Source organism: Eptatretus burgeri, chromosome 9 (assembly GCF_056783735.1).
Source record: "Eptatretus burgeri isolate ZD-2024b chromosome 9, Ebu_testis_v1, whole genome shotgun sequence".
Classification (NCBI taxonomy): Eukaryota; Metazoa; Chordata; class Myxini; order Myxiniformes; family Myxinidae; genus Eptatretus; species Eptatretus burgeri.
Window position 1 is genome coordinate 94466781 of NC_140969.1, and position 27282 is coordinate 94494062.

Sequence of the window (27282 nt, forward strand, 5' to 3'; positions counted from 1 at the left end):
TAAAAGCTAGCCACAAACTGGCCATTCTCTGCCATTCCAAGTCATTCCTTGCTAAATCAAGAACTACTCACAGCCAACAAAGCCTTTGTCTGTAGCTCAGTGAAGTAATGCTCTCCCCTATGAGTTGGTACCCCAGCATTATTTCCTCTCTTCGAACCCGTAGAACTGGAAGCTCTCAACATCATTTGGAATCGCCCGTGATTAAGCTGGACCACGAGACCTGTTGTTGTCCCGTTGTAGAGAGAACAGTGGCCCGTTTCTTACCACTTCTCCTCCAGTCGAGCTCCCTCTGTTCTCTCAATTCTCTAACCCTCCCTATCTCCTCCAGGATGCACATAGTCTTCCATTAAGCTCCTCCCCGTTAACCTCCTAAAGTTCAGGCTCGTTGCACACCTCCGCTCTTTGTTTCCACTTTTCTCACGTTTATGGAATCACCTTCCTGAGGCTGTTCAAGTCTTTCCTCCAGAGCTTCAAGCCAACGTTGCACAATCATCTCATGCCATCCCCATCTCCTCAAGTTTTATACCCCCATTAGCCCAACTATGCAGGTTGATGTGTTTTCTGTCTGTCTGTCTGTCTCTCTCCTCTTTTTCTGTTCATTCATGCCCTTGCTTGTTCAGCTCAAACATGGCCCTTGCCCCATTGTCAGTATGTTGCCTTTTTACCTCCGCCACTGAAGGAGGAGGTTATGTTTTCACCCCTTTCTGTCCGTTTGTTTGTTTGTGTGCAAGATATCTCAAAAAAGTTGTGCACGGATCCGAATGAAATTTTGTCTACAGGTTCGGTGTGCGACGAGGACAGAGTGATTAGATTTTGGTGAAGGTCCGGATCCGGATCTGACTACTAGATGTTTTTAAAGTGATTCTTCACCATTGAGAGATCGGGCTAAAAACGATTATATAGCAAGATATCTCAAAAATGCATTGGGCCCGATATGTTCTCGTGGATCAGGCGTTGCGTAGCGGAGGTATGCGCTCCACTGAGAGCACTTCTTGTTTCCTTCTGTTACCTTGCTCCTCTATAAACATGAATCTCATATAAAAAGGTTTTCATGGTTGCACACATGATATTCATGCTCACTCACACAATCTTACAACAATGTATTATATTGGTCAGTGATGGACTCCTCTCATTTTTGTTCAATATTAGTACCCTACTTTAATCGTTTTCTGAGTTTTAACATCGGACCAGTTTAACTCCTGGTTCCTAAAACATGAACATTTTATGGAAGTGAATAATCATTGAGATTATTAAGGGGCATATATGGTTTTCAAGCAAAAATATAACCACCCCCCCCCAACCCCCCCTCCTGAGAAATGTCGAGCCACTTCTTGAATGTATGTTGAAATCGTAATCACTTTTTGTTCATGTCCCTTCTTCTTCTTTTTGTTCTTCTCCTTTCCAACCTCCATTTGCACAATGGATTACTGAAAAGCTGGCTCGGCCATGTTGTTACATATTCCCTGGTGGGCGTGGAGATGCTGCCCTCTTCTCAGTCCCTGGTTTCAACATGCTTGTGAATGGAGGTGCCCATAGGCGTGCTGGCTTCTGGAAGCTGGTGAGTTCATGGACTGATATCTGCCTGCATGTCTTGGGAGTTGTAAGAAGTGACTCACCTCAAATTATATCAAAGAATGTTCTCAAATTCAGTCTGTCACCCATAAAACACAAAGCTCTTGAATCGATCAATAGCCAACCAGCAGGCAGGTTGCAGTTCTACTTCTTCTTGGGTATGGCAGCTTGGCTGCCAGGTAGCTATCATCTTGTTGGGGAGTGACGATGCCAGTACACTGGTACCTGAGTCAACTACACCTGGTGTTAATTCAGCGGCTAACATGATTTGGACTCAAGACCCTAAGATCCCAAGCCTGCCACCCTAACCACAAAGCCAACACCAGGCTTTTTTTGGGTTGTACTTGAAATTTACTTAAAAGATAAAGCACAATCGATAATGTAGCACAACAGAGTTGCACTACACACAGCAAAGCAACTGATGACTGGCTGTTATTTTTCCCCTCCCAAGCCTGGTGTTAGGTTAATGGTTAAGGTAGCCGGCTTAAGATCTTAGGGTCTTGAGTTTGAGCCCCCGTCTTTCCGTTAGATAACACCAGGTGGGTTGACTCAGCCTGTCATCCTTCTGAGGTCAGCAAAATTGAGTATCAGCTTAATGGTAATAGTGGTACTGCATCAGTGGCACAACCATGCTTCCAGAAAATGATGCAACCAGCACCACAGGCTGCATACGAAACAACAACAAGATTTTCCCCTCCTTACTCGCACTGCTTTACCATCAACATATATTCTCGGTGGGGTGGGGAGTGCGTGATCTCTTCAAAACATGAACAACTTCTCGGGGGAGTGTTCAAGCCATCATTTTATAGTTTTGGTCTTGGACACATGTTTCTGGCTTAATGGTATCATCAGCAAAACAAAAGTACATGTTAAAGTGTAATAATATGTTTGACTGTGATTAAATGTTGTGCGTGCGTGCGTGCGTGCGTCGCTTTAGCTTCTTTATCCCAGCATAACAAAATGTATGCATTCCCGGTCTAACGTTGACCTGCAGGTGCGGCACTTGGACCGTGTGGACTCGGTGCTAGCAACGCATGCTGGAGCTGACAACCTACCTGGCCTTATTAACCTGCTGCAGCGCAAGCTCTGTGAACAAGATGAAGAGCCTTCACAAGGCTCTACCTCACATTCTGACTGGCATCGAAACCTTGTGTCACCTGAAATTGGAGTCGTCTTCTACAATGCTCCAGTCGTCGTCGGAACGCACGGCTATAATATCCTTTCCCGAACAGGTAAAACGGAAGCCAAACAGATTGCTGAGAACTTTGAGAAGCTAGGTATTAATCCAGAACCATTGATCCAGGAATTTGGTGCCAATACCATACCAGTGACACTCTTCCACAAGATGGGAGTTGGACGCTTGGACCTATATGTCCTGAATCCAGTAGCGGAGAGTGAAGAACTGAAGCAATTTATGCATTGCTGGGGTAATGCTGACGATGACGCATCGGTGAAACTTGCTGACCTTGCATCAGTGGCAGCGCTTGTAGTATGGCATCCGGCTGAGCCATCAGAAAAGATTATTCGCGTGCTCTTTTCTGGAAATGCACCGCAGTCACGGATCTTGGAAAGTTTGACCAAGCTGCAGCATTTGGAGTTCATTCACAAGCCCACAGTAACTCCTAAAGACTTGGCACAATACCTTTCTACAGGAGATAAGCTTGCCAATGGAGCTTGCAAAACGGTGGGTCTTAAAGAGAAAGGGGTGAAAGAACAGTGCACAGGAAGTGGGAGTGCAAGACGAGCAAGAGCTTCAGTTGTGAGCACCAAAGGAAGTAAGCAAGCAGTGGAATGCAAAAGCGCTAATTTAGAAACCGCTCTGGATGGTAACAGGAGATCAAAGAATGGAAGTGAAATGGGGATATCTGCAAATGAAGGCAAATCTCCAGCAAGTGTATCTGCATCGGATAAAATGACCTTGGAACAAACGAAATCACTGGGCCCGGTTCAAGGTATTAAAGACAAATCTATGGTGAGAGAGGTTAAGCCCTTAAGAGCTGAGAGCAGGAGTCTTGCAGAAAGGAAAGAAGAAGCAAGGAAAAAACAGAGTGTGAGGAAGGTTGACAAAGCATTCAAACCTATTCAAAAGGAAGAACAAAAGGTAACCAAAACACAGAGACAGGATATTAAAAGAGATGCAAAGGAATTGGAGATTAAGAAAACAGAGCGGAGAGATACAAAAAAAAGAGAAGAACAGAAGGAAGAGAGGAAGGTCGTAAAAAGAGATGTTCGAAAGGTTGGAAAAGTGGAGCCGATGCTATCAAACCGCCCAGAGTCTAATAAAATGGGAGGGAAAGGTCAGCCATCGGTGGTTGCAGAAAATAACCCAAAACGGAACACTTCACCAAAAGAAAGTAACAGCACAAAGAGTGGAATCGAGGAAAAGCAAGATGTCAAGGATGACAGTGAAATATTAGCTTCAGCAGAGGATGCGGTATCTCAGCTGCCCGTGCCCCCGCAGGTCAAAGAACAGTCAGATCTAGAATTGGAACGCTCAGCAATGTCAACACCAGAGGACTTGACGGAAGATTTTGTGGCATTGCAGCAACAGAAAATGGAGGAACAGGTGACAACAAATAAGGAAGAGGTAGAGGAGCAGGAAGAACGGGTTGGGGATAAAGCAGATTTTCTAGACGAGAGCCCATTAACTCCTGCAACTGAACAGGCTTCTGAAGATGCCATCCCAAGTGTGGATTCAGACATTTGCATTGATAAAAGCACTCAGAAGGATTCTCCGGATGAAGGAATTTCTGCCACAGATGTTGAAGCCGACCTCGAATCCTCACCCCCCGAGATCGCCGAGCGTGAAATTGGACATAAAGTCCATCACGCGAAAGAGAATGAGGAAGACTACATTCACAGGATCTCTTCAGGTAATACTAAATTGAAGGTAAAAGAAAATGTTGAAGAACTGGAAGGTTCTGCAATCGACGGAGAAACCAATCGCAGGCCTTTGCAAAAATATAGTGACGGTTTTGAATCCTCGAAGCAAATGTACAAAGCAAAGCCTTCTACATGCGACGATTGTACCGAAATATCCATGAACCAAGCAAAAGATGTCCAATGTCAGGCAGAAATAAAACCAGAAGGGAAGATTTCTCATTCTCGTGCTGAATTGGCAATGGAAGTTGGAGAAGAAATTGACCTTGAAGCTTTGGATAGTGCATGCTATGATGCAGCTGATTATGATAAAGATGGAGAAAAATCCGAGAGATCAGCATCCACAAGCAAGGTACCGTCTCCTGTATCGCCTCAAGAAAGTTATTCCAAGTACCTGGAAATAGAATCTGGAATTTGCAGTGAAAGAGAAACCATTGACAAATTGGCACAGGTAGTTGCTGGAGGTGATGCACCAGGTGTTGTACAGAAGGTTCAAACAGAAAATATGGCATCACCATTCATTGACAGCAGCCCAATAAATATCTCGAGGATGGACACGATGCAGGATAAAGAATGTGTTTCCTCTACCACTATGAAGAATCCAGCATTACATATGGAGGAGAAAAGCCTATTTGAGTTGCCACCAAAGATGTTTATGTTGTACAGCCAGGAAAGTTTGCAGGAAAGACGGGACATTTACAATGATCTCGAGGTAAACATTAGTCCACCAAGCAGCCTTGCTCCTCAGTCCCCACCACCAAAGACCCCTGTGAGCGAAAAGAGTGTGAATTTTGACCTCACACCAATTGAAATTAATAGCACAGTAATCCTGAATGACACGGGAGGAACCAAACCTGTCGAACAGCTTCACCAAGAAGAAAGAAAGACTGAAGATGAAGACAAATCTCCTCCAGCAAGTGCTGGCCACACACCGTATCATCAATCACCCATCGATGAAAAACCCGAATCTTTGGATACATCCGCACTCGTGCAAAGAGCTGCAGAATTAATTTGTTGTGATCCTCAGGAGGATTCAAGTGCAGACAGTAGCAACATTAGCCCAATGGACGAGCCAGTCCCTGACCTCGTATCTTCAGCGGAAAAAGTCCTGTCTCCTATGCGCAGCCCACCACCATTTCCTGGGACCGACTCACCACCACCAGAAAGATCTCCACCAAAACTGCCACCTGATATTTCACTTGGTATTTCAAAGGCAGTAGATATAGCCGATTTTGATGTGCTTTCTGAAAGTGCTGCCTTGATAAACCCATCTTTACGTTTTGAGAAGGTTACAGATTGCCTGGTTCCGTCAAGCAATTTCCCATCTCTGAGTCCCTTTGAGGAGGTTCGCCCACTCCTAGGTATGGCTCATGTGCCTCCTGAGGCTATTTTGTGCAGGGAAGATGGCGATGGAGACAGTGACAGGGCCTTGGATATGTCAGCATCTGAGCGATCTGTAACTCCTGCAGAGGACTGCAGCTTAGAACCAGGTTATGTCCAGTTTGATGCTCCATCCCCAGGATGTATTCCGTCATATCCTGAAACAAAGGCAGATATTCAGGTTTTCAAACACACCTCTACAGATGATTTTGCACCCCCAGCTGTGGATGATACAGATTGCAATTACTTTACTGTAAGAATGGCAAAGCAAGGAATTGCAGAGTCATTAAAATTTCAAAGTGGTAACGTTACACCTGGGTTCAATGAAGAGACATCCACCCACATTGGTGACGGAGCATGTAGGAATAGTGAGAACATCCAAGCATCTCTTGAATCAAAATCCGAAAGCACAATTGACAAAAGTAGCATGCTATTCCACATCCAAAAAAGTGACCAAGCGATGCATTTTACTGATAAGGATGACGTCACAATACCAACCCATCTGGGAATTCTGAATAGCAATAATTCTCCGGTAAGGCTTTCAGATATGACTAATTCGTATTTATTCAGTCCAATTGAACAACTAGATTCAATACTTAGTCAAACGGTTTGTAAGTCGGACTCAGACTCACCATTATCAGCCGAATCTCCAGCTCGATGCCCAAAACTCCAAGAACTCAATGAGACATCTCCCACATTAGAGGGTGCATCAACCTCTTCTCTGTCCTCCCCATCACCAGTTTCAAACTTCCAAGATTCTCTTTTCGTTGAAACACCAGTGGCCACCGAAGAATCAGGAGCTAAATGGTCTCCATTAGAAATGGTGTCTTGCCAGTTGGAGGAATCCAATTCTCAGAGTTTGACATTGCATGGAGCTAAAGAAAACTGTGTAAGTTTCAATGAATGTGAGGCTTTACCATTGTATACATCTCCACACTCTGAAGCTGGATTTTATGGGGAGAAAGACATGCCGCAAGCATTCGTCCAATCTTCCACTCAACTCAATAGGAAGACTACATTGAGCAGACCTTCAAATGGACCAACAGTCAATGTCCACCTACTCGCACACCATCAGATTCAGCATGCTGAGGTGGGCACTGCAAGTGAAGACTTATTTCCAGAGAGTGTAGATGTTATCCCTAAGCAGTCACCATGGTTAAGAGATGAGAGCATGCCTCCTCCTCCACTTCAACCCCCAGAAGAAAGATTTCCAATCAATGGCGATGAAACGCCACCATCATCTGTCAGCGAATCCGCACCGTCACAAACGGACTCAGATGTTCCCCCAGAGACTGAAGACTGTCCATCTATTACTGCTGATGCTGTCCTTGATTCTGATGATGAGTCAGACTGCCTACCCAATGATCGTCCTGGAATACCAAGTACTACAACAACTGGTCTCAATATGGCCTGCATATCTTTCAACCGACCCATCCTTGACCCGAGACCAGTTCCTGCTGACCCAGATGTGGGCATGGTAGAGCCAGTGATACTGAACTCAAATCTCGGAGGGCAAGCTAACAAAAAAGACATCAAGGACATGGGAAAAGTGAAAAAAGGCCAAGTGAAGCACAAGCCTACATTGCCAGCACACAAAATGAATGCCAAGGTCAGGCCCGGTATTCGGGATATCACCGAAAGGCCATCAAAAGCACCACTCACCAAAATAAAAGACTCAGAAAAAGTGACGAAAGGCATTCGGCCAATTGAGAGGAAAAATTCGAGGAGCAGTGATGGGAAGGACAGCAGCCACAGCATACCAACAGCAAGACCAACAAGGAAGACATCTTCAGGTATTGATCTAGTCTAGATAATTATCTCGTTATCTGAAGGAGAGAGTAGACTTTTTTCAATAAGAAACCATGTATAGAACTTTCAGCAATGTTCTGGTGCTAGTTATACATTTTATTTGAGTGCAGGGACCATAATTCCAGATGTAGATTGCCATTTCAGCCCCTAGCTTTGACAACATTAAAATTTTGGATAATTCAGCAGATTAATTAGTGTAAACTGCTTGTACTATGTTTTTATCCATCATACCAGCCTCCCCCACCCTCCACCCCTTCCTAAAATACCGATGCCACCTGTCTACAGATGGTCCACCACGTCGCACTTCCAACAGTCAAGAGCCTTTGCCCGTTCTTCCAGTGTATGTGGATCTGGCATACGTGCCGCACCATGGTAGCCCTTCTGCCGTAGGCCCCGAGTTTTTCCAGCTTGTGCGTGCAGCTCACTATGTGTTCAGTGGGGATGATGGTGCACGTTGTGAGCCAGGCCCAGCCACACTTCAAGCTCTTCTTGACTGCAAAGCGCAATGGAAGATCGACATGCCGGTACATTTTCGTCTGTCATATTAAATTGTTCATAAAAACGTTTGCTCTGCTCGAACAGGTTTTCTCGAACATTCCTCAGCAGTTAACATGATTTTGAACTCCGAACTATGTAATGTTGACTTTTTACCGTCCATTTTCATTGTTGAATTTCCTTTGAATTTTACGCTCGAGTCACGTTATGGGGGATAAGTGTTGGCTTAAGTCACGTTAAGCCTGGTGTTGGCTTAACGGTTTAGGTGTTTGGCTTAAGATCCGAGGGTTGTGAGTTCAAGCCCCTGTCAGGCTGTTGAATTAACACCAGTTCAGGTTGACTCAGCCTGTCATTCTTCAGATGTTGGTGAAATGAGTACCAGCTTGCTGGAAACAGTGGCATTGCATCAGCAGCACAGCTGTGCCCCCAGAAAATGATGCAACCAAGCAGCCACAGGCTGAATACAAAATGATAATAATATGCTTTAAAGGCATTGGTCATCGTGGCTCACACGAAATGATCTGGTATCTCATTCCAGCAATTCACTACACACTGACTGAAAAGGCTCTGTCTGACCTGTCGTCTTGACTTCATATTATAGAGTTTTAACGAATTTCCTCGGAGGGATCTGGAGTTTGCAAGTGGAAGTGGAAAAAAAAATGTTCATAGTCTACTTTCACCTTCCTTGACAAAAGCTTGTAGCACTCAATCAAATCTTCTATCAAACGTCTTTCCTTAAGTGAGCACAGCTTCAGCCTGTGGAGTCGCTCCATATGGCAAATGCCTGATACTGGGCTATCATCTTGGTGGCCAGCCTTTGAACTTTTTCAAGGTGTTCTACATGCTTGGCAAGGTATGGAATCGACACCTGCATACATCAATCGAGGTAAAGTCGAACATTGGTGTTGTACAATATTATGAAGCTTTCCAGGTCCAAAAAGTGCTTGGCCGATATCAGTAATTCTTCAGGAATTGGCAGGTTGGAGTCGGTGTGGTTACCCACTCCAGTACGTACTGTATACAACCCAGAAAACTCGAGTAACTTTGTTTGCTACCTTTGAACATTGTAAGAACAGTCTCATTGTTCGTCATCCACATAACGAAGTAGTTCTCTTCTCTACGTTCTTCAAGAACTCTAACTGCTGAATCGTGGACCAATATATATATATATATATATATATATATATATATATATATATATATATATATATATATATATATATATATATATATATATATATATATATATATATATATATATATATATATATATATATATCACTTTGGATTATAATATCCTAAAAACATCGGTTTGCACTTCCCAAAATGGAATCTCGGCAGCCACCGTAAAGCTCGAGCTAGACTATTCTTAAAAGGTGATATCAATCCCTTTACTGCTTTTTAGCAAGCGTGAGTTTTATGAGGGTATAAAATGACAGAAGAACAACTTCCAGTGGCTGCGACTATCTTTACCCCCTTTGTGCTCCACGGATAGAGCTCAGCGTCGTACTCATAAATGTCAACAATGGTCGGAAGTTTATTTGTCATGACAGCCAGTATATTTGCCAACTGCTGATGATGTATATTTCAACAATTTTTTTTTTCCAACAACAGTCAAAAGAAAACTATTTTGGTCAGTGTTCTTAAACGAGGCGGGCAGGATGGCCAAAAGGTATGCACACTCGCCTCTAAACCGTCTCGCCTGGGTTTGAATCCCGACACAGCTGCAAGCTGTCATTTCGTTGTTTCACAGGTGTGGTGACTCATCAATATCACTCACTTGGATGGACGTTAAACGGGTGCCCCCTCTGCCAGCATTAATTGGTGGACGTTAAAGATCCCACGGTGTTCTTCACAAAGAGGAGGCGAGCTATTGCCGGGACCGTGAACAAATTACAAATTCCTGCTCTAACCTACATAGGGCACTGCATTAACAGCACAGCTGTGCCCTCAGCCAGTGATGCTTCCCCACAGCCATTTGCTTTGTATGAAAAAAGAAGTGATCTAAGAAAAAAAAAGAAGTGATCTTTGTATGAAAAAAGAAGTGATCTAAGATCTAAGAATAAGAATTATTCCTGGACTAGCAAATACCATCCGTCGCTTCGCTGACGGGAATACTGAGAGCAGGGAGAAGATCGAGGAGGAGATAAAGAGGGTGGAGAGAGAGAGAGAAAGGGGGTGGGGGAGAGTCAGAAGGTGGAGGGGGAAAGAAAGAGGAGGGGTGGGGGGAGCGAGGAGGGAGGGAGAATGATGAGGGGTCGGGGAAGGGAAGGCAGATGTTTGGTGGAGCGTTAATTAAGATTCAGACCGTATCATCAAAATGATTCTGCATAGAATAACAGTGAAGATGGAAACAAAATAACGTCTGAAATCCATTTTCTTCTGGTCATATTATAAACACGGTCCAGAGACAAACTCCCATCCAGGACCAAATACCACCAGGACACGTGCGGAGATCAACACCGCCAAGACACATGCGGAGATAAACAGCACCTGGACACATTGGGAGACAAACGCCGTACAGACATAATCACCACCCGGACATGTCCGGAGAGAGAGAGAGAGAGAGACAGAGACAGAGACAGAGACAGAGACAGAGACAGAGACAGAGACAGAGACAGAGACAGAGAGAGAGGTGTGTAGGAGGGTGCTGCACTGTATGAGGAGGGTGGGCAGCGAAGATGGGAGAGGGAGGGAGAGGGAGGGAGAGGGAGGGAGGGAGAGGGAGAGAGGGAGAGAGAAGTGGGTTGGGGGGGGGAAGAGAAGGGAGCAGAGAGAAAAAAATGTTATGCTTTAAAAAGCACACACACACACACACACACACACACACACACACACACACACACACACACACACACACACACACACACACACACACACACACACACAGTATTAGCGCTTGGCCAATATCGGCAATTCTTCAGGAAACAGCAGATTGGAGACAGTGTGATTACCCACTACAGTACATATTGTATACAACCCAAAAACTTTGAGTCGCTTTCACCCTTGTTTGAGGGGAATTTCAATAAACAAATTATAAAAACAACATTGCATTCATAGATGTTTCAGGGAGATGTGCATAAACATTAATCTTTAGAAACAGCTGCCAATCATCTTGTGACGGGTGGAAAAAAATTTGGCTCTTTAATTTAGAAAACACGTTCATACGGCAAACGGCTCAGAAATCATGTGTTATCAAATATATTTTGCTTTGAAACTCACAAAGAGAAACATATAACCTTTGTAAAGCAAATCCGGTTCATATAAAATAGCCAATTGCTTTAGAAACAGTCACGAGGAGAAAGGAAAACGTGATGGCTCGTATGCTGCTGAATTTTAAATTTTAAACCTCCACCACCCATCATCATAAGATACCTGATGAAAATTTGGCACCACGGTGCTCGTAACCAAGCATGCAGGCACACACACACACACACACACACACACACACACACACACACACACACACACACACACACACACACACACACACACACACACACACACACACACACACACACACACACGGAGAGTCCCTTTACAGATATCCAAATCTACCCATATGTACCCCGAGCTTGTAGCAACTGCCGATTGTAGATCCTGATTGGGACACAAATTGTACCACTATCGACTGTAGGGTGCTCGACAAGTGGCATAAACACTCAAGCAAGCACTCCAATTAAATGGTTGAAAAGGAATGGCTGTCTTTGCAAGCGATAGCAAGCTGTTTGGTAATGGCACATACCCGCAAAAGAACCAAACATCGCCGACTTCTTAACATTCTCAGATTTAACTTAACTCCAGATTTCGAGTTATTTAATCCACATGATCCGATCCTCCAAACTCAAATTATATTTCTATTATCTACTTGAATTAGTCCTTGAGAGTAGATTGTGGAAAATCGCATCATATAATGTATGAAATCACTCCAAGCTCCTAATTTGAAAGCTATAGCACTTACAAAAGTGATGTATACAGCGATTTGTAGGTATGAAGATCAGACATTCGATGATGTCACCAAGAGAAGTGAAAAAAAACAAAAACATTTTCAGCGCTTTATCGTTTATAAACTGTTGTGGCCTGTTTCAACTAATGGCATTGTTGAGAAGGCCGAACAAAATGGTGAATTAAGACCCCAGCGAGGTAACCGAGGATGCGTCTTAAGACCCCATCGAGAGCGAGGTGTCCGAGGATGTACATGATAAAGGAAATAATTAAATAATGCCGTTAATTGTCTTCAAAAGCGATGTTTTAATTAACCCAAAGTCCCAATTTTCATTCATGCGCTCCCTTGGAGTTCCATGCAAAGTTTCAGGCTGCTTGGTTTCATGGTTTTGGAGTTATGGAGGAGGCACACACACCACACACATTGACTGACTGACACGCTCTCAAAGCATTTTAGCATGCAAGAAAACTTGATAGTAATAATTCGTACAAACTGTGAAGGATTAGAATTTTTTTTTTTAAATATCACAAAGTTAAACTAGAACGGGACTTAGTAGAGTGCATACCTCTGCCAGACTGACCATTTACAAAACGTTTTACGTTTTGTATCCCACTGATGGTCCGGATCGACATCCGGACGTGAACCAAAATCTAATAGTCTTTTTCCGGTCACCTATCCAACTCTTCCACCAATGAAGAGTTTTCAGGAAAAGGTAAATGAAGAGTTTTAATTATTGAAGCGGTATGACCAAATTTACGAACTTGAATGACAAGCATAAAGTTGCCATGCTCAGCACAAGTTGTATGGGCTTGAGAGAAGAGGCAAGTAAGTCTGCCAACAGAGAATTGCAGTCATCAAAGCATGCCGTGATGAAAGCATGAATGAGGATTTCCATTGTTTTGTGATTTGAACATGATCAAGGATTTGAGCAATATTATAGAGACGAAAGTAAATTGATGTGCAGATTTTGGTAACATGTGGGATGTAAGAAAGTGTCATATCCATGGTGACACCACGATTAAGAGCCGTAGAGGAAGGTAGTGATCACCAAGTTTCACCACTTCAGGATGCAGTTTTTTGAGAACGCATAAAGGCCCAAGGATCAGCATAATCAGTCGTCAGCATTACGTTTAAGAATTTCAGATATCCATGTTTGACGATCAAGCAAGAAGGAAGTCAGAGTTGTCGAAGAGAGCAAGTCATTTAATTCAACAAACAAGTATTGGTTGGCATCCACCGGAAGGAGGAAATTCCAAATTTATTGCCCTGCTGATTGCGGAGAGAAAAGCGATGTCAGACGGTACCCAGATTACTCCAGGAAGTGAGGTCACTTTCCCCAAGCTCAGCGCCTATGTTTATGTGGAAGCCAAGTCTGTTGTCTCATTTGTCTGTCTGCATGCGAGTGTGTGATTTGTGTCACAGCTCCTCCACGAGCCTTAGAAAAGAAGTAGATCTTACTTGGGTATCAGCAATGTAGCAATGAAAACTGATGTTGGAATTGCATAAAATTATACCCAGCAGATGGAACAAGAAAATTAAAGTGGACCATGAACAAATTCCCTGAGAAACATCAACTGAGAGGTTAACATCATCTGACATGTAACTAGAATGGCACTCGGTAGTACTCATACATCCGCAGGGCTGAACAGTTTACGTTTTGTATCGCACTGAGAGGCCGGTTCTGGTTCCAGACCTGAACCAAAATCGAATTGGCTTGTTATTGTCACCTTCCCTACTCATCCACAATTCTTTGGAATATCATGCTATACTTTATATAGTTTTGGCCCCATCTCTCAATGGTGAAGAATCACTTAAAAATACAAATAAAAATTCTCATATCTGGATCCGGATTCGAATCTTCACCAAAATCTAATCAATTTGTCCTTTTCATACACCCAATATGTTCACCGAGTTTCATCTGGATCCGTCTTCAACTTTTTGAGATATCCTGTACACAAACAGACAAACAAGCCGGTAGGTAGCGATGGGTCGCCGAGCATGGAAACTATAAGATATAGAGCAAAATGGATGTCATTATAGCGGATAGGGAATCACCTTAAGATTATGCATATCAAATCTCATCCAGTTCCATCTGCTGATAACTACTCGGTATCCATTTGAATGAAAAGTACCGAAAATGCGGTTTGAAATCGGAAATCCCCAAAGTTTGAGGGGGTGCTGTGGGTGAACAAAGATCTAAATCGAAAATCCGACTTGATCGTTTGTGCGCAATGTATTCCCGACGATTAGTGTGAATTTTCATGACCATCCGACCATAACCCTAGGAGGAGTAGCATTTGGCACGAAGGCACCTCCAGCTCTCGCATATTATCGATTTTTGCACTAATTGACCTTTGACCCCTGACCTAAGCAAAATCTGTCAATATGTCCTGAGGCAAAGTTGTAGTACTCATTGAGTACCATGAACCTGCAAAGTTTCATTCGTATCGATGCACTCACCTGGTCGCTAAGGGGCCTTCAATTTTCTACAATTTTCGCGCATACCCTAATTGTAGGGGGCGCTGTGGTTAAAGTATTCCATATATCGCAAAAAACTGGAATATATTTGATAGAGCATCACCTGTCGATCATTCGTGCCAAATTTCATAACCCTACATGGGATAATGGCTTTCGGAATTGATTTCGCGTGAACGGTACCGATTTTGAAGGTTTTTATGTTGTTGCTTGGGACGCTTTTTCCAAAGCACGAGGTCATAAGATGTACCTACCACCCGAGTTTGGTCAAAATCCGCCCGCGTTTAGTACCAATTATGCTGATGACAAACGAACAAACTTCCAAATGAAAAATCGTGCTTGGCACGACACTTGGCGAATTAGTTGACCTTTCCGTGTGGTGGTCCAAGCTGTAATGTCATGGAATGTGTGGTGTTTATTTGTTCGTACATTAATAAAATGACACGACGTCACAAATAACAATTGTCAGGTGCGCGTTGTCATGGTAACGGCAGCAGATTGAAAATTTTCACAACTCATTTAAAGCCACCATGTGACATTCAACAACTTATCATTGGTGCTTGTTGCCTTCATTCTGATCGTAGAAAATATTTGAAAATACATAGGAACATTGCTTTTCAACCAGCTTTACGATCCCGTTATCAAGTTTGAAATAAGTTTTAAAACAAAAATATGTATTTTATATGTGTGTTTGTCATGTTTTGGGTGACCTCGACCTTGGGTCAATTTCGATCAAACTTCGTACACATGTTAATATTACATGCATAAATAGACAGTATACGTTTCAATATAATAAGTGCAAAACTGTTTGAGAAATAGCCGTGTGTAATTCACAAAATTCCCCATTGGTTTATAATGGGCGATAATATAAAGTGATGCAGAATCCAGATCCTGATCTGGAACATCACCAAAAGTCACATATCCTTTTGCACTGTGGATTTCTATCAGCTGTTAAAATTTCATCCAAATCGGTTAAGAATTGTGACCTGTAGAGCGAATAGAATTTTTTTTTTAATCACGCCAATAGCTAAAAACTTTGACGTCATACGCTTGCAAAAACTGTGCATAATTTGTACTAACATGCATTTTAAAACATTTAGATATTCAATTGAAGTTTGTTTTGGCGTCAACAGGAAGTCGCTACGACTTCCGGTCACTGAGTTATGTCCAAAAATGTGTTTTCACGTTGTGTGACTTCACGTCGTGACGTTTAGTCTGATTAAGATGGGGTTTGGACGCGGACTGTCTCAGGTGGATTGCCTATCAGGTGTAAAAAATTAACAACGACTGGTCCAGCCGTTTGGGCTGTAGACGACCGGACAAACAAACAAACTTACCAACAAATGGAACAGACCAACAAACGGAACAGACCAACATACTTGACAAAATCGAAGATTTCGCCAAGTAACAAACATCCAAACAAACAGACAAAATTACTGACAATAAGGGTCACGTATTTTGGCGACCCACAGATAGAAAGGGATGAAAACATAACCTCCTTCACCATAACCTCCTTCCTTCAACCTTTCAACGAAGTTTCGTCCAAATCTGTCCATAATCTTTTTTGAGATATTCTGCTCACACACAGACAAGCAGACAAAAGACAGGGGTGAAAACATAACCTCCATCCACCTTCGGTGGCAGAGGTAACCAGAAATATTGAGTGGATGTGCATAGTTTTTTTTTTAAAGAATAAGATTTTAACCATTCCAGAGCAGGTACAGATATACCAAAATGAGATTGAGGACGAGGAATTAATATACATCATGGTCATCGGTGTGAAAATCAGCTGATAAGCCTAAGCGTATTGGTGTTGTATCTGATCCTTGGTCGGCCTTGTTCAGGTCGTCATTCGTGCCCTTTAGAGTTTAGAAGGACAATCTGTGTTATTCAAAACTGTTTAAAACCAGACTGGAGATACAAGGAAATAGGTTCCAACTTTATTTCCCTTTATCTTTCGGTGGATTACGCAATCATGTAAGAGGCATTCAAAATAACAAATTATTTTGAATGCCCCTTACATGATTGCTTGCTGGACAATATTGAAAAGTTTGTCTCTCATCATTGTACACCTCTTGTATAGCAAAACAAAGAACACCAGTGAGCAACCCAACTAACTCCCCAGTTTTCAGCAATACTAGCCTGTCAACGCTGATATAGTTCTGCATTGGCGGACACATTGAACAACAAGCATATTCAACTAAAGGTTGACAAAAGAGTGCTATCTGCTTTGGGAAGAAAGTTAAGTTGACACCCTTCTTTGGCTGAAGAGGTTTGATGAAGCACATTTTAAAATATCTGGAAGTTCATTTTTGTCCCCGTCCCTCTGCCAAGCTCGGAGATGGGAGACATTAAAATGAGCTCCGTCCGAATGACCGATCATACGTCCATGATCGGTCATCCATCTGTCCATCTGTGCATGTACTTTAGTGTACACAATGTTTCAAAAACCGTTGAACATTTAACTTTCATATTGCAGATATCTATTCTTCATGAGATTATCTCAACCTGATTAGATCTCAGCAGTGATTGGCTGAATTATCTTGCCATGGCAACCATCTTGGTAACTTAGCTTGGATGTGCAATATTTCAAAAAAACGTTCAAGGTTTAGCTTTCATAATACACAGTTTTATTCCTCATATCACCCAAAAGGCAGGGGACTGAGAGTATCAACTTATTGTTACCTCTTCCACCCAAGGTGAAGGAGGTTATGTTTTTTACATCTAAATTTATGAAGTGAATTTTCGTTTTTTGAAATTTTACTTTTGTTTCATTTCAACTGTTGAAACATTAAAGTGAGTGATGAAGACCTTGTCTCAAAACAAGGACCATCTGGTAACCCTTCTCCCCCCTATCGCCTCCATCTACTGTCTTAACAATCTTATTGAGGAAGTTCAGTCATTCATACTCGTAGGTCTCACTATCAGCCATGATCTTTCTTTGGCAAACCACGTTTCAAAGTTGGCTTCCAAAGCCAGCCACCGACTGGGCATCCTTAGTCAAACAAAGTCCTTCCTTAGCACACCTGAACTCCGATCCACCTCCGAGGCTTTCATCCACAGCTTGGAGTACTGCTGTCTCCTCTGGGCTGCCTCCTCTGCCTCAAATACTGCTTAGGTTGATGCTGGGGAATCCAAGGCATTCAAGATCATTGAAATCTCCCACGAAGAAGCTGAGTTTATGGGCCTATCACATCTACATCGCAGACAGGTTGGTGGTCTCTGTCCAGGTCTTGCATCCTCTGCTCTTTGCATGATTTGTCCTCTCCCCCCCCCTCCTATTTCTGTAGGGCACACATGATCCACCATCAACCCCTTCTGGTGAAACTCCCAAAATCCAATATCATTGCTCACCTCCACTCATTTGTTCCTCTTCTTTTTGTTTTTTTTTCCTGCCTGTCCTTCTGTATCCATCTCGTCCACCTCACCTATTAACTCCGATCCTGCTCCCCATTCCTCCCCACACACATTGTTTGTCCAAGTGTCCCTCTATCTTGGCCTTCAACTCTGCTGTTGGTGTTTTTCCCCTTCTCTCTACTGTCACTTTTGTCCTGTTGCATCCTGATCCATTCAGTTTACGAGTCCTCACTCTTCCATGAGCCGAGACTATGTATACAAAAGAAAAATTAAACAGAAGTGGATAACAGAGTGCACCGAACCTGCATTTGTGTAAAGCACCAGAATGAAAGAGAGGTGCACGACAGAAGCTTTTCGCACCATTCTTGGAGATGCAACTGTTCGATCAATGTTTAAAGTTTAGACATGCCTTGTATGCAGGTGACTGTGATCCCAACCCAAGACACTGAAGCAATGCGGGCCTGGTACCAGACAAGCCGTGAACAAGCGACAGGCCTCGGACTTACAGTCCTTGCCAGCAACAGCACAGTGGTGATGCAAGGCGAGGCCTTTCCTGCGTGCAAGATCGAATTTTAGAGTTCAGCACACGGTTGCTGTTTTGCTTCATTCTTATTACCTGTTCCTATGTTTTGAGATGGAGATTGTAATACATACTGTGCAAATGTTCGCCCTTACAAAGCATACCTCACTCTGCTTCAGATTTTTTTTTGTTTTGTTCATTTTTACCATCTTTGTTAATGCATTGTGTTTTTTTTGATCACTTACAGAGAGATACCTGTTTTACGGCCACTCTCCAAACTTGACATTTGAAATCAGGTCGTGCAGATGGCTGAAATAGGTGATCCGTATTAAGCTGTCTGTCGCAGAGACTTGTGGTTCATCTCATGATGATCTGCAGAGCAAAATGTGTTTCTTAATGAGCTAAAATGCTTCGCTGGACTTATACATAAAACAAATGGCTTCCATTAATTATTTTTTAGAATACAATTGCACTGGCCACAACCAGAGTTTTAATGATTTAGGCAGAAACTACTCAGCCTTGCTTCTCTCAGCCAGGATACAAACTTATTGGCTTCTAAAGGCCTTGACTTGCTTAGATCATAAAAGGAACTTGTGATTGTGTGATTTTCCCATAAGTTGTTAAGTGGGTTTTTTTTCCACATACATGTACAAAATGTTCAAATGTTTATCCATGTGGTATGCGAGCTACCCTGAACAAATGTCCGTCGCTATGAAAAAAGTTCTTGAAGAACAAAGCATTTTTCCCTTGTTTAACTTGTTATCATAACCTAAGCTTGGCTTGTATAAGCCATGTAGTTAAATATTTTTTGTGAATGTAGGAAGATGCTATATAATAAGATTGTTGTGTGAAGAGTTGTTTTTAAAATTCCAAAGGGGTGTAGTTTTAAGTGTGATTTACGAAGCCAGCCGTGTGTGATGTCGGTGCGTATTTATGAAATGGATGCTGAAAGGTACCTTCGTCGAAGATGAAATTGTGACACAAACTGGTTTCAGTGAGTTTCATACGGCAACCTGTTGCATGCTGGAAATATTTGTACATTGAGCATGTTGAGAATATGTTCAAAAACAATTGCAATACTTGTCTGAAGCCAGTCAACAAGGCCACACTACCTTACCTACTAATCAGTGACTCTCTTTAGTCATTACAGAGCGTCACCGTGGGTCGAAGTTGGCTTACTCCATGGCATGACGGAGCGACACTGTGGGTCGAGGTGGGCTTACCCCATGACACGAAGGAGCGACACCTTATGTGGGGGCGGGCTTACCGCATGGCGGAGCGACGCCATGTTTGGGTGCGGGCAGCACATGTGGTTTTCCCCACATCCTGCACTTGATATATTTTACCCCTATATCAGCCTAACATTAGCATAATCACCTCATTTTGACATGAAGTATAGTTGTGACTAGTTGGCTTTGTGTATTCAAAATACTTTTTTTTTTAATTGTATAACGTCTCGTCTTATGACCTGGAATATTAGTGTAGCCTCAATTAATCACCTGCCCGCACCTCCACTCCAGTCCCTATGCAGGCCTCATTTTCAGTTTTTATGACACTTTTTACTTGAATTATTTTGCACTTTAAGAGGTAAATCACTGTCAACATTCCAAGAATACTGCAATCATGTTGAGGAACTTGATATGATTACAATTTTCCCGTGAAGGCAGAATAATTTGAATTGGTTATGCCAAAATCAGTTGCATTTTGCTTTTGGGTGTAATCAAAGAATTGTGTTTGCTTAAAGCTGGCACTGTCCAGTCGAAGCTTCCATTCTTGCAAAGTGGTGAACAATGTTTTGTGATGACCATGTGTTCTGGTGTCCAAATACTCACCTTCTCTATTTGCCTCCGACTCTGTAGATATCCTTTCGGAATTTGCTTGATACAGCGCCAAAGTTCCCACTAACTTAAGACGATGTCTCGGCATATGATATTTATGAAATGGTTGCACATGTGCCAGCTTGTAGATATCGATGCGTTGCACATGTGTATCGGATAAAATTTGCACGGATCGTCTCTGTGCTATTATAGTTTGTCATTGACGGTGAGTTCAGAGCTCGATTCGGTGCAAGTTCAAAGCTCTGATCTCGTGTTATGAAACGGTGTCGTGCTAAACACTACAGCTGGCTCTCTATCCAGCTTATTATTACTAAACTTTCATCGTCTGTGTGTGCATATAGATGTTTGTCCCTATTAATTACATTTACAGGCAAAATTTCCTGCTGGAAGCTGTGATTTGTGATGACACATAAAAAGGACAAAGGGTAGATGTGAAATGGTTTTGCTGTAATATGAATAAAGAATACAAAATACCACTGTTGGAGACTTCCAACGAGTTTGTCAATTACAAAAAACTTATGTTTCGGACCCACATTGCATGTCCTGACAGCATACACATGATGTGGTGTGCGTCTGTTTATGTACATCAAAGAAATTTCAGGTATAGGAGGCTATTTGTCTAACTGAAGCCGATTACATCAACTCCCACTCTGACCATTACTTTAAGTAAAGGGAAATTCAGGAAAAGGATTGAGTTTAGCTATATGGCAGAAACTATCTTATAAGTACCCACAATGGTTTTTAATGTATATTTAACGTTTGAATGGAAAATTTGATGCAACAGATGGGCATTGGATGTACTGCATGTTGCCCTGTCAAGCTCGCGAGGCTCCTGTGATGTGTGATGTCCCTTCGCTCGACCCAAGTAGATAAAATGCTCGAGGGTCAGAAATTTGTTAGTGGGATAAACTAGAGGTAAAAACTTTCCAAATACCAAACAACGTTCTTGTGTCATCAATAACACTATACATGTCTACATTCACAACGCACTGATTGTTCCCTGCCCTCCAACTGCACCAAACTATCACTGTCGCCTTCAAAACTTGTAGAGCTAATTGACCTCCAATCTGCCTTGACTGCGTTTGGGTTCAAATTAATATGGCTGAATTATGAGACAATATTATTATATCCTTGACATTCGACAATGTTGTCAAGATTTGTACTCCGCAAAAAACACACTGTAGTGTGTGTCAGAGTGATGCTGAGGTGTCATCCACAAGAAGGCATCTCCTTGGGTTAACCTGCATGATGATGAGCTGAATGGCCTTCACCTGTGCCTGATTTCCTTGTTTCGTCCAAACTTGTTCCATGTTTGGTTGATATCGCTTCAGTGGTTCACAGGTTATCGCAGTAACAAAGATTTTCAATTAAAAGGTCCCATGACCTTTGATCTTGTGAACCCAAAATCTAATCAGTTCATAATTTTGGCAAGTTTGATTGCAATATCTTCAGTGGTTCGCAAGTTATTATGGTGACAAAAAATAATAATCATTAAAAAAAAAAACTGATAACGGACGCAAGGACAGACAACAACCTGAGGCGGTCCGTTTAGGCGAGTGCCTGGAATGTCCTATCCATAAGAGATGGAGATGGGCCAGGCATCTGCCTGGGGATGGTCAGATGGAGACCCCTCGTGTACCGGTAGAAAGAGGATGCAGCGACACGCTGTGGCGAATGCTCCCATTGTATGTATATACAATGTTGAACAGCATCAAAAAGAAACTGGCTGCTCAGACAAATGACAGAACATCTTAGCACTTATACATCCAGCTGCTATCGTGGTGGTTGTTCCAATTTCTTCAGCACAACCAAAACACAAATATGGTGAGATGGTGGTAATTAAGGTTGGGCTTGGTTTGCCTCAAACTCTTCTCTTTCTGAATGAACCTAAATATACAATGAATCTAGATGTAAGGAATTCAACGAAGATAACAGCACACTATGGCTTACATTTTGGAAATATGATCTGTTGAGAGATGCTGCACCCCCTTGCTGTCACAATGCAAGTGTGGCAATCTTCAGCAGAGTTCACAGAAGAAAGAATCCAGAATCAGACAGTTCAAAGGTGAGCATACGACTAACTGAGCTGTCTTTCTGTTCCTCAGCTTGCAATACCCAACATTCCAATTAAGTCTGCCATCCAAATATGAACTGGGCTAAACTGTACTCAAGCTGTGACATATGTATATGTATATATATATATATAAATATATATATAAATATATATATATAAATATATATATATATAAATATATATCAATCCCATGCTGTTCCACCTGAAGAAGGTTGCATAAAACAACCATGAAAAGCTACACAAGGTAAACCCATTGCTGTTTCAAACCCTATCCGAGTTCCTCTCCAGCTGCAGACATTCACAAGTAGTACATATATGTGAATCCCAATGATACACACATCCTCAGCCGAAGTACCGGTTCCATCTGCTATTTACATTTGCATGTAGTACATGCTTGGGAGCCTCGTTGGTGCTGATAATTCCCCCTTGGTTTATATATACACAGTATGTATATGTATATATATATATATATATATATATATATATATATATATATATATATATATATATATATATATATATACATACATACATATACATATACATATATACATATATACATATATACATATATACATATATACATATATATATATATACATATATATATATACATATATATATATACATATATATATACATATATATATATATATATATATATATATATATATATATATATATATATACATACATACATATACATATACATATATATTATATTATATATATTTAATATAATACAGGGTGTTTCAAAAAGATTGAAACAACTTTGACTTCTTGCCATTTCTTTGGGTTTTTTGACCTACACCGTTTTCCTTTTCAGGGTTTGGTGGTGTTATTGTGGTATTTGTTCCCTGGGATTTCTATCTCCGTAGCGCAAGTATGTCATTGACAGTGGAGTAGAAGACGAAACTGGTGGCTCTGTGATATGAGACTAAATCAGATATAGACAACTGCCAGAAAATGTTCTTATGGTTGTTGATGGCACTGTTGAAGTGGAAATGGACTTCATCACTGAACCAGATCAGGTTGATCCAGTTTGGGTGCCGCTCCATCCTGTCAATGAGCCAATTGCACAAATCAAGTCTCCTTCTCATGTCATCTTGACTCGTTTATGCCTAATAGAGATTATGTATGGGAAAGATTCAGTTCCTTGGAGAGGATACGCTAGACTGATGTTGGTTTGATGCCTAGCTACCGGGAGCACCGGCGGTGGGTCTTCTTGGGACTGTCCCCTGCAGAATCCCGCATGGTGTTGATGTTGGCTTGGCTCTTGGTTACTGATGCTGGCCTGCCACTGTTGCCCTTGCTTTGGTTGTGCACTGTACCTTTGTGCTCAAAATGTTTTACAATACGTTGAATGGCACAATTTGTGGGTCCATCATGTGTTCTGAGGTCGTATTCCCGGCAGAACCTCTGGCAGGCGTCAACATATGATTTAGTCTCATACCACAGAGCCACCACTTCTGCCTTCTGCTTCACTGTCAATGGCATATTTGAGCTATGGAGCGAGAAATCCAAGGGAACAAATACCACGATAACACCACCAAACCCTGAAAAGGAAAACGGTTTTGGTCAAAAAACAAAGAAATGGCAGGAAGTTAAAGTTGCATCAATCTTTTTGAAACAATATGTATATGTATGTATGTATGTATGTATGTATGTATGTATGTATGTATGTATGTATGTATATATATATATATATATATATATATATATATATATATATATATATATATATATATATATATATATATATATATATATATATATAATCTTCACTCTCGATCTAACTTCATTCCTGATATGATAGATACATTTATGCTCATATGATGAAGGTACTGTTTATCCAAACATATTTGGTTCAATATTAATAAGAGAAAGTCACTAAAGCTCTATGGTCTCCTTTTTGTTTATGCCCATTGGAGAAGCTGACTCAGCATAATTTTGCTCTCCCTTCCCTCTGCACCATTGATGAACCACCAAAATGACACATATGATTCCGAGTGAGAGCACAAGAAAGCCAGCAGCCTTTAGACCCTTTTGCTTTGGACAGTTGAACAATGCTCTGAACAGTGGAGGTTGTGTTGAAAGCTGATGACTTCGGATAACTTTTGTAGTCACTGACGACGTTTGTTCAAACAACTTCGGAAAGGTACTCTCAGCCTCTTGTTCTGCAAAAAAAAAATAAAAAGAGGTAAAGAAAATGATTCCAGTTTTTGGTTTGCAGCAGAGTCACCTTTTGATATACACAGAGTCAAGGCTCCTGGAGGAGCAAGAACATAGAACGGATCAGGATGCAACAGAACAAAAATGAACAGCTGATAGAGAGGGGGGTGGGGGGAGGGGACATCAACATCAGGGTTGAGGGACAACATTGAAAGACTTTGAAGGTAAGCGATGTGAGGAAGAAGAATGAGGATTAGGAGGGAAACATCAGGGTGGACAAGATGGATGATGAGGACAAGGAGGGGATGAGGGGTGGACAATATGAATACAGAAGCAAACTCTCAGGAAGGAAAAACAGGAAAGTTAGAAATAGGTGGCTTGGGGAGAGTTAACAGGGTTAGAAAAGATCATGATTTTGGAGGGGGATCTGAGATGGTGGTGAACAGCTGTCTTGAAGATATGGAGGGAATAATGAGGTTGAAGAGAATGTATAATTGTTTACACAGGTGGGAGAAAAGAGGAATAGATGAGCGGAGGTGAGCAGTGATGCTGGATTTTGGGAGTTTCACCAGTCGGGGGTTGATGGCAGACCATGTGCATCCTGCACAAACCCGAGAGGGATGAAAAGAGCAAATTGTTCTTTTTTTTTTTTTTTCCTCCTTTTTGAGTGAACCGCTTCCAAAGTTAATTAAACCATTCCAGATTTGTCTCTGTTGCCATCGAATGGTGTGCAGATTTGTTTGCGTCATTTGCTGCTCGTATCCTCTGCTCATTGCCATATATTTTGTGTGCCTGCTTGGTCATTTTGATCTGCCTCGGCCTTGTGTCTCTGCCTCGCCTAGTCGTGCTTACCCATCCAATACGGGACGTTCGAAATGACGTATGAATTCCAATGAGGCCTTTCAGGCATGCGCTGTGACTGTGCGTTGCCAGTGACTTGCTTCTACTAACTGGGGCACTTTTAACCTGCTTCACTCGGGTGAAATGTGTAAATCAAACAGTCAACCATAATTGTGTTCCTGTATGCAAATAGGACTCGCACAAATAAAATAATATGGGAAATATCCATCAGTGAGAAGTGTCAACTTCCTACCATTACATGTTAGTACCAGCGAGCGATGACTGTGGATAACACCTACATTTGGCACACACACACACACACACACACACACACACACACACACACACACACACACACACACACACACACACACACACACACACACACACACACACACACACACACACACACACACACACACACACTTATTTTCGTAATAGATGCCAAAATCTACTATAATTACCTCCACCAATGAAAGTGTAGCTTGCACAAACTTAATGAAGATCTCCTTTGTCGAAGAATTGGAAACCATTAATTCGTTGGTTACGACGCACGGCATCATCCCTCAATTGGAGACGTCCATTAAATAAATCACCAATCACCTGCTATGTTCACATGAGGCACTCCTGCAAGATTCAAAGTCCATTCACTAGTAACGATAGTCAGCGGGTTTGGGTAGAACGCGCCCATCCACAGTGTGGGCCTTGCACCGGCACACATAATCAGGAGTTTTTGGGGGGGTTTTTTTTGCAGTTCAGGCAGCTGCAAGATCTCAGCTCTTTCAGTGAACTGAAATAGTTCTCCAACCCTTTTGTTATGCGTGGTATTTTCGGCTTCTTTTTGAAACTTTGCTAGCCATTTTAGGGAACAATCCTTATCTCGCACACACGATATACGTTGGCATGCCTCAATCAACATTGCTGCTAAGCAGTTCTGCACATGTATGCCGAGCATTTTCGGGTGGATTGTGTCATTTCAAAATGCTGTATTGTCTTTACATCGCATATCACATGTCCTTCCCTCACTTCAATTCCTTCCTTATAACTATATTATTCCTAAAATATACCTTTGATAAAAAGGACAACAAAAGAGACTCCTGAGCTCACGTTTTGATAAGCTTTCTTGTTCATCAGGATGACAGGATGAAATCATCAATGGATGGAATCAACAGAACGGTGTTCAGGAGTCCATTAAGCACCATAGGAAGCAAGGAGATGTCGACCTTTCAGGCATTTCACCGTTTTTGTTTACAATGTCGAGGCTCTTGGAGGACCGACGTCCGAGAAGATGAAATGGATCCAAAGAGAATCGAACAAAGGGAACAGTAGAAAGAGAGGGGGGTGGGGGGGGTAATACACCAACAGCAAGAATGATGAACAAAATAGAGGGAGACTTGGAGAAATTAAGGATGTGGGGGGAAATGAGGACTGGGACATGACACAGGAGGCGGGGAGTTGAACATAATGGACACAGCTGCAAATTTTCAGGAAGGAAAGAAGAATGAAGAACTAGTCTCGCTTGTGAAGGAAACCTTGGAAAAGACGTGGAAAGAGGTGGCCGTGGAGAGGGTTAACGAAGGTAGAAGCGATCGAGGTTTTAGATGGCGGATTGTCTGATATGGTGGTGAACAGCTGTCTTGAAGTCCTGGAGGGGAAGATGAGATTGAAGAGACTGTGGAAGTTGGTTCCACAGGTGGGAAAAAAGAGGAACGAAAGAATGGAGGTGAGCAGTGATCCTGGATACAAAAGATTGTCAGAGCAAAAGACCTTTTTTCTCCAATGAAGGGTTAATGTGTGAAATGTCAGTTTCTCGGTGACTCCCACAGTGTTTCGCAATCCTCCATTAACGTTTTGTTGATTCCATCCATTGTTTTGCCAATGGTAGACTTGGCATGACAGAAGATGCCCAGTTGGTGGCTAGTTT

At 42.1% G+C, this 27282-nt stretch overlaps 2 protein-coding genes across 4 annotated transcripts in view; one reads left to right on the plus strand and one right to left on the minus strand.

The window, feature by feature from the left end:
* Positions 1 to 20751, plus strand: part of LOC147020655 (microtubule-associated protein 1B-like) — a 90827-nt gene extending 70076 nt beyond the window's left edge. For both annotated transcript variants that reach the window (XM_085896189.1, XM_085896188.1), the window contains exons 7-10: positions 1436 to 1558; positions 2567 to 7625; positions 7927 to 8165; positions 18335 to 20751. In XM_085896189.1, the coding sequence (XP_085752315.1) occupies positions 1436 to 1558; positions 2567 to 7625; positions 7927 to 8165; positions 18335 to 18490 (5577 nt within the window). In that variant the 3' untranslated portion in view covers positions 18491 to 20751. The remainder of the gene's footprint in view (positions 1 to 1435; positions 1559 to 2566; positions 7626 to 7926; positions 8166 to 18334) is intronic.
* Positions 20752 to 24088: 3337 nt separating this feature from the next.
* LOC147020656 (semaphorin-4D-like) overlaps positions 24089 to 27282 on the minus strand; it is a 71148-nt gene continuing 67954 nt past the window's right edge. For both annotated transcript variants that reach the window (XM_085896190.1, XM_085896191.1), the window contains exon 17: positions 24089 to 24523. In XM_085896190.1, the coding sequence (XP_085752316.1) occupies positions 24237 to 24523 (287 nt within the window). In that variant the 3' untranslated portion in view covers positions 24089 to 24236. The remainder of the gene's footprint in view (positions 24524 to 27282) is intronic.